This window comes from Mytilus edulis, chromosome 5 (assembly GCF_963676685.1).
Source record: "Mytilus edulis chromosome 5, xbMytEdul2.2, whole genome shotgun sequence".
NCBI lineage: Eukaryota > Metazoa > Mollusca > Bivalvia > Mytilida > Mytilidae > Mytilus > Mytilus edulis.
In genome coordinates, this window is record NC_092348.1 from 14985495 (window position 1) to 14994563 (window position 9069).

Consider the following 9069-nt stretch of genomic DNA (forward strand, 5'->3'; position numbering starts at 1 on the left):
TTACTCTTTTGGATGTAATAAACAAATTTTCACTATTTGTGCATAAGATTTGTTGGTATGTATATTTGTATATATCCCATATTTGTCATAAACAAAAAAACCTAAGATAGATATTTGACCAAATTTTCTGTTGTTGGGAGTTCTCATTGAACCATAAAGTGTTTAGGTGTGTTATAAACTTCTGTTTGTATTAAGTTTACGTTTTGATATCCCAATATTTGAGAACTTATAGAAATTCTCCTAATAAGGTGTGGTAGACACTACTAGGTATATACAAGGTAAACATATATACCAAGTGCCAAAAACATGGAAGACTAGACTCAACTTTTCAATACAATTTTTCAGGTGTCGAGGATTTGAATAAAATCTGGGTTAAAGAGGTGCTTGGGGTTGTTCACAGGATGTTCGCCACATTTACATGGTTTGTCGCTTGACAAATATGCAATGACTGATCTCCATTGTTTTAAAGGAAACAAAGGACTCATTAAAGATTTTAAATAGAGATAAAATTCTTGGCTTCTTTTTCTCAAGTGGTTTTGTTCAGTGCAGAATGCAGATAACTCAAATTTATGCATGATTTATTTCTTTTAATGATATAAGTGCATTTGTTTGTTTTTCTATACTTTTCTCACAGACAGAAAAAAAGAAGTTGTAAAAGTCTGCACAAGTAAAACAAACTGTCCATTGTTGCTAATTTACCTACAAAGTGTAGACTTCTTTATACATCCTTACAAGGTAAATACATAAATTACATGTTAGAAATGACACTATTTATACTGCATCTTTTTATATCAAGATTCTGAAGGCTTATAGAAGCTTAACGTAACTTGGGGAGGGTTTTTGATGGATTGTATTATGTTTAATATGAATTGATTTGAACTTAGTAAAGAATGATGTATTGCAAAATTCTCTATTCTGTATTCAAAATTATTACATGTCTGATTTTGCAATTTTAAAGTTATATGAGACATATATTTACATCTCATAGGGTGGGAGGGATCAATTTTTAAAAGTCCAATATGAATTAAAATTGTGTAATTTAAAGTGCAAAATACAAAGTTAATTATACAAAAAACACTCTTTGATTGATTTCATATTCAGGTATGAATCATAGAAATAATCTTTTGGTGAACAAATATCCTTTTTATAGAATTGTACTTTCTTGTAAGGTTATACAAAAGTATTGCTTTGTTTTTTTCCAAAATGCACTTTGGTAGTTGAAGTCTGTGTATTCATAATGGTTTTGGACAGGTATTATATTTGTTTATTGTTTACAATAAACAGGTTGTTTTTTTGGAAGCTGTTGATTACAATGATTGATTAATTTGTTTATTTGTTATTATCTTGATCACATGATATCAGTAAAACTGCCAGACCTGTAAACAGGTTATTTATTGTCAGTGATATAAGGGAGATAACTCAGAACAATTCTTTGATTTGGCAGATTTTTGACACTGATTCCAGGTTTTTGTTGTTTGATTCAATTAGATTTTTCAAACATCAGACATGTTTACATGTTTAAGAATTCTGATGACTAATAAATATTACCTATAAATACTATCAGATGCATAACTTGTGGTTATTTTCGACACCCAACAGAGCAGAAAGAATTTATGCAATCAAAAAATGAAAGTAGATAGGTGCCAAAACTGCCAAAAATTATCATTATATCCATGCTTAATTCGTTATCTTAGCTTGATTGATAATAACTTAGTGTAAATATTGTAATTATAATTAATGATAACATTACTGACAAACATTCCGTTGTGTATATTTTGTCTGAAGAAAGTTTAATATGTTTGTCTTATCTATAATTAGATTGTGATTGTTGATATTGACAATCAGCCAAGGAGATATTGAGGCAGTTTTATGAGGATATATGCATTATGAAATATAGTTATGCAATAAAGAATAAGATTTGGCAATTTGAAAAGTTACAAAATATCATGGTTTTATATGAAAATTATATAATATGTACAATTGATAAAAGTAATAAATCTCCTGCCAGATGAATGAAGTTATTGACAATTAGACTTTGTATTTTGGTACTTGTAAATGGCCATATTTTTCTACTGAGAATGTGCATCTTCTCACACAAAATTTTTCAATTTATTGAGAATGTACTTTCTTTAATTTTTGTGCTATTTTCATATTTCCTGACCGGTGTGAGAAAAATATTTCTCCTCACTCAGTAAAAAATATGTTCTCGGCAAATGATTGGTTGAAAATTAATTATGACTTTAAATTTTCTTGTTTTCTTCTGAATTTTCTTATTGTGACGTCATAAAAAAAGGCAACCATGCCTGATGATGTCACATGAAAAGTACACAACTTTCCTCAAATCTTTGAAAAGGAAGGATAAAAAGCATAAGAGAAACAGATTCCACCACTGTAACTTGTGTATTACGATATGTCTCCACTCTCAACAGTTAAGTTTTAATTATTTAAAAAGCTCAGCAAGCCTCGCGCTTTAAATATTAAAATCTAACTGTCTCGAGTGGAGAAATATTGTAATGCACTTGTTGCTGTTGTGGAATCTATGTTTCTTCAACACGAATTTTCAGGTTAATATTCTGAGCCAGGAATAAAGCTTGCCATTTATGTTTAAAGTCTTGACAGTTTTATTTTAAATCTTTAAGAATTACAGTTCATGCAATATATTAATTTTATCCCTTTTGTTTTCAGGTTGGAACACCAACGAAGACAGGAAACCAACAACAATTTATCTTTGAATCTCCCGAAATGCCAACACAGGATTATGATGTGCCTCAAACACGTCCCCAACCAATAGAAGGTCAGGAGAACTATGACACACCACCAAAACTCAACAGCCAAAATAGTTTTGAACAATTGGATTATGACACTCCACCACAACAGAAGAATTTCCAGCACAATCAAGAAAACAATCAAATGACACCACAGAGTTTATTTCCAACAGAATTCTATGATGTTCCAACATCACTATCGAATCGTTCCAGCATTATGTCAAACTTATCCCACCTTTCTCATTTATCCAATGAATCATTTTCATCCAGTAGTGCTTCAAACAAAAGTAGTCATGGTAGTGGTAGAAATCAAGGATCCAATCAGGAAAGCATGACTGATTCTGCTCGTTCAAGCATGGATATTTCACCCCATGACTTTTATGATGTACCTCCATCAAGACTGCAAGCTTTGCCTTTTAATCATCATAAACAGCCATCAGCTGACTCAGGATTGGACATGTATGATTCTCCACAAAAACAGAAATCTGTTACAGATTCTATGGAGGATTATGATGTACCAAAAGCAGATTATGACATCCCTAAGTCTCACAGCGACTCTTTTATCAGTCCGGGAAAGCACACTGAAAATGCTTATGATATCGCTGATCAATCCTCTGTCATTGAACATGATATTGATGATATATATGATGTACCAAAAAGTAATACACTTGTGCGTAAAAATGAAAAGAACTTTCTTTCTGATGAGCTTGATGGTAAATCTAGGAGAAGAGAAAAATCTGGGGACAGAACTCTTACTAGGGGAGAGAGATGTGGTGGTGTTTATGATATTCCACCACAAGTGACAAGGGACTCCATGTTTTCCTCAAAATCAGATTCATCTGAAAGTACAGATGAAGGGTACAGGTTATCAATTTGTAGTTTGGACTCTAGAAATTCTGACATTCCAATTTATGATGAATTGCCTTATGATCTTGATGCAGCCATGGATTTGATGGTTAAACTGCAGCAAGATGTGCAAAAGGCTACAACAAAATTGTGTAGCTTTATAAGTAGTAGCTGGCGAAGGAAAGATGTTCTGGAACCTAATTTGTACAATATCAAATCAGCATGTACTAAAGTAAAGGCAACTTTGGAAGAATTTCTTGAATTTGCCCAAGGTACATTAGCAAACTCTGCTAAACTGCCAGAAAAGAAACTCATAAATAAACTGACAAAACAATTATGTCCATTGTTACAAAATCTGGACCAAATCAAGGCATGTTTAAAGAATCTAGATTTTATCAATTGGCAGTTATCTAGTCTGATGTCAAATGATGCTTCAAAAGATGATGATTTAGGCAAAATTGGATCAATTTCAAAAGATCTCACAACGGATGTTAAAAAGATGGTTTCACTCATTCATGGCAACTCTACATTACTGTTCAAAAGAGCTCAGGACTCAAATCATAGTTTTTCAACACCACCAAAGCCACCAGTGGCTCAGAAACCATCTGTTTTGCCAAAACCTAGTATTACTAATGTTCAAGGCCGACCCCTGCCTGCACCACCAAGACCGCTGCCACCAACACCAACAGATAAAAAGTCAATGAGTTTTGATTCAAAGACTGCTTCTGTTGAATTTAAACGGGATTCAGGAGATTTCAGAAGGTTATCTGAAGAATTCAAACAAATGTCAATGGATACCTATAAAGCACAAGATAACGTTAAAGATGAGAATGAAATTATCGAAGAATACGATTATGTGCACTTGGATTCGCCTGAAGGTTTGGATGTTTCTAAAACAAAAATAGATAATTCAAAATTGGAGCAGCAAAACCTCCATCCTGATCTGGATGATAAACCTGTGAAAGAAACATCCCCAATGAGAGAATTAACACCTCCTAAAATTGGGAGTCGTTCAGGCTCACCGATGCGAGAAAATTCCCCATCAAAACAATTCATGAAAAAATCAAATAGCATGGATGATATATTATCCAACAAAGGTAATCCTGAACCATTATTTGTGAAAACACCAGTTGACAGAAATTTCAAACTAACGTCGCCAACTTCCCTACCATCAACAATCAAACTAGATCCAAATGATAAACAAGTGGTCTGTTATTATTCAAGTCAGTTAGATACTCATTCAACTTTACTGACCAATGCTGTTGATGCATTCTTCACTTGTATTGAATGTGGACATGGACCAAAAATATTTATATCAAACAGTAAATTCGTTGTTGTTTCCGCTCATAAACTTGTATATATCGGGGACACACTGCACAGAAACCTGATGAATATTGAAGTTAGAAATAAAATAATGCATTGTGCAAATCATTTATGTGATATTCTCAAATTGACAGTATCTGCGACTAAAACTGCAGCATTACAATACCCATCTATTCCTGCTGTGCAGGAAATGGTGGATAGAGTTGTCGATGTTTCTCACGCTGCGTATGAACTGAAACTTGTGATAGGACAGGCTTCTGCTTTATAGTGCTCTTTTTATCTTGATACTAAGCTTACATAAATGTCTTATAAATGTTATTAAGTACCAGTATTCCCTTGATTTTGGAGATCATGTTAGAAATAAGCAATAAAACCATCAGTTGACAGCACTTCAAAAAGCTAAATACAAAAAGTATATTTTTCTGCTATTTTTTTTTAAAAGGTGACATATTTTACATTATTGTATTAAATCTATCAATTTGTGTAAGGTTTCAGGTACGGGCCCTTTTCAGTTTCTCTGTTACCATTCTACCCTACATGGTATATAATCTAAATGCACTCTAGAAATGACTTAGTCCATCATGTAGGTTAAAAAGATAAAACAGAAAAGAAAGAAGCCACCACAAAGGTTAAAATACAACAATAATTCGAAAAAAAAATTGTGAATAAATACATATATTTTCTATTGTGAAATAATGAGTTATTTCCCTTTTTGGACAATTTGATTTTGAACTTTTTGGAATCTATTCATTTTAATTGAGTTATATGCTGTTTATTTTGATACATCATCTAACAAAAGTTTCATGGAAGTACAAGTACTGGTACTTACAATATTTTTTTTATAAAAATTTACATTTTAGTTTTCATGGCCATTCAAAATTCAATTCAACCTTAAAAAAAATAATTTTGTAACCAAAATATTGAAACGTTTTTGATAAGATTTAAACTTTTGATAATTTTTAGTAACATATCAGTTTAAATTTGTTATTCACTCTTCAAAGGTGCTCATAAAAAATGATAACATAAAGCATTTTATATTAATGCTCGTTATTATGACCGCTAGGATTGGTCAGTGGTTATAGCAGTACATTTATTCAGTAAAGGTATGTTATTCAGAAATGATCTCATTTATATTATAATTTGTAAATTTAAAAATCATACAGATTGTAGTAATTTGCATCAGAAAGTGCTATTTTAATTTATATTTATTTATGACAATTTTTTCAATGAAATGATGTAGTGTAGTACATGTATAATCAACTGCCATGATTATATAACTTGTATGTATTAGATTAAACTAAAATAATTTTCTTCCCAGATAACATAATTCAAGTGAACTTATTTTACATATATGATATATTGGGAAGAAATTTTTTTTGAAAATTCTTGTAAAATAGGAAAAGGAATTGTAAAAATTCAAATTTATTTATGATTATTGCTATATTAGTTCTAGCTGATAATATTGTTTCTTTCTTTCTTAGGCTATTTCTTTATCTAAGCAGCAGGTCTGCAACAAGATTTAATATGAATTAACTTTTATAGTTTGTAAAAAGCAGTCAGAAATGTTTACATCAGCGTAGAACTTTGTGGATTGTCTCCCCTTATCTATATTCAAATTGAAATGGCCTAAGAATGAAAAGATATTGGTATTAGCTTACTTAATGTTGTGTTTATACAAGATCTGCTCTGATGTATCACTTACATGTAAAAGGTATATTCTAGATTTAAAACAAAGATCTATTATGACATTTTTTTTTTCTTTGTGTTCATAGTTTTTTTCCATTCAACTTTTTAACAAATTTTTTATAATGGTAATCAGTATTAGTTTTGTTGAAAGCGTAATTATCGTTTTATTCCAAATTTAATTCTCAAAATTTTTAAGTTTCAAATTTCCTCAATTTAGAGCTATTTCTGACTAAATTTACACATGAAACATGTAAGGTTCTTAACAAAACTTGAATAATAATGACCATTAATTGCAGAACATTTAGGAAAACTGTATGCTTTTGAAACGTTGATACCCGGTACATTTTATACAGTACATGTAATACTATGCAAGTAAATTAATAAAATAAAAGGCATCCTCCAAATTTGTGGTAGTTAGTCAAACTTTTAAGTCACTAATTTTGTTCTTCGTCGATATAAAATCTATTACGTTACAGAAACAAATCTACCACTAATCTCATTTGAGAAAACAGAAATTATATTAATGTTTGTGTCATTACTGTTTATTTAACTAATTAGGGAGATCAACATATTTAGATATCTATGTGCACATTTTTTTTTAAAGTTTGCTCACCAAATGCTTAACCCTAGAATCAGAAAAGTACAAGATATGTTTTTACATCCAATTTCTAACTTCCAATTTAACGTATTTCATGGGATTAAATCATCTACCACAAACCTGGAAATAGTCTTATATTAACAGACAATCATATATTAACTCTGTACTCAGATTAACAGGTTCTGTTGACTACCAAAGAAAGTATAGATTGTAACCATTTATAAATCTCAATTCATCAACCTGTTTTAAATTACCAGTATGATTATTAAGTAAATGCCATTTTACAAACTTGCATGCCTTTATATATAAACCAATTATTTTATGCAAGAATTTATAAACCAAATTATATTTATTGTGATTAAAACAGGAATATGTTGTCAAATTTTATGTTTTTCAGTAAAGATAAAGTGCAAATAAACAAAACCAGTAAGGCTGAAATTCAACAAATTTAACTACTGCTTTTGATCATCATATTTCTTGTCACTTGCCTATCATTTTAAAACATTTTCTTCTTCTTCTTTAAGCTTTTGATATTACTTTATTTTTTTCCTGTGAAAAGATAAGAAAGAGTCACCAAATGTTGTTGAATGATTATGAATGACCATTTAGTGCCTTGATACATTTGTTTATCATGTCTATGACAAGTATAAATTGCATATACATAACTATTAAATATTTATAATTGTGCATTGTGTTTATTTTCTCTACATTTGACTTAATATCCCTTACCAATAACAATATAAAAAAGAAGATGTGGTATAATTGCCAATGAGACAACTCTTCACAAGAGACAAATTGACATAAAACTATAGGATACTGTATGACCTTTACCAATGAGCAAAGCACATACTGCATAGTCTGCTATAAAAGGCCCTAAAATCACAAATGTTAAACAAGAAAACAAGAGAACTAACAGCCTAATTAATGTACAAAAAAATGAAAAACAAACATGTAACAAAGCAACAAACAACAACAACTGAATTACAGGCTCCAGACTTTGGACAGGCACATACATATAGAATGTGGCGGGGTTGAACATGTTAGTGGGATCATATTTAATAGACATTGATTGTTTGAATGTTTGTTACTTAACAGTCAGTGGCAATTATTTCATGCATACACAGGGCAAGAAAAAATACTTTTATACAATACATAGGTTCTCCAAAGTGGGACATATTGGATAGATTTTTCGAAGCAGAAATTTTAACATTGCAACAGGCTGCCTTCTGATTCCTAAAATAGTTGTTAGAACAATTCTACAACTTGCAGAGAACGTGGCATGTTTTACTGGAGGTTTGGATAAAATATGTCTCTATTCTAACCAGAGTTGACTGCAAACCTCATACACCATACAGTCAAATGGACATCCAACTGAGATTGTGACTTGGATGAGAGAGTTGTCTCATTGGCCTCATACCACATCTTCTTCTATCTATTTATTAGTTATGGTAACACATTAACATAAGGATACATTTTTTCACCACATTTCGTCTGACAGATGATTTTCAAGTTCTTATCCTGTCAGTACACATATAATCAAACATCTTTTAACATACCAGATGGGACAAAGTTATAATTGATAATAAACTGCAACATATCAAAAGTGCACCTAAAAATCGGCAAATTCGATGGATCATTAAAATTTGTTAAAACTATTTTAATAAGCTGGCATCAATCCTGACATAAACCATACTTATGAGAAAACAAGATAAAACTCATAATTATTTGTTGAATGGAGAAAAAAGTTATATCATGTATAAAGAATGTGACCCTTTGTGAAAAAATTAAAAAGACAGTTGTTGTGAACCTGACAATGCACAACTTCATAACATTAACTCAACTGTAAGAAAA

General features: G+C 30.8%; 1 protein-coding gene across 3 annotated transcripts in view; it reads left to right on the forward strand.

Moving 5' to 3' along the window:
* LOC139523050 (breast cancer anti-estrogen resistance protein 1-like) overlaps positions 1–7905 on the forward strand; it is a 47687-nt gene extending 39782 nt beyond the window's left edge. For all 3 annotated transcript variants that reach the window (XM_071316805.1, XM_071316806.1, XM_071316804.1), the window contains exon 3: positions 2686–7905. In XM_071316805.1, coding sequence (XP_071172906.1) covers positions 2686–5202 — 2517 coding nt within the window. In that variant the 3' untranslated portion in view covers positions 5203–7905. The remainder of the gene's footprint in view (positions 1–2685) is intronic.
* Positions 7906–9069: the final 1164 nt, after the last annotated feature.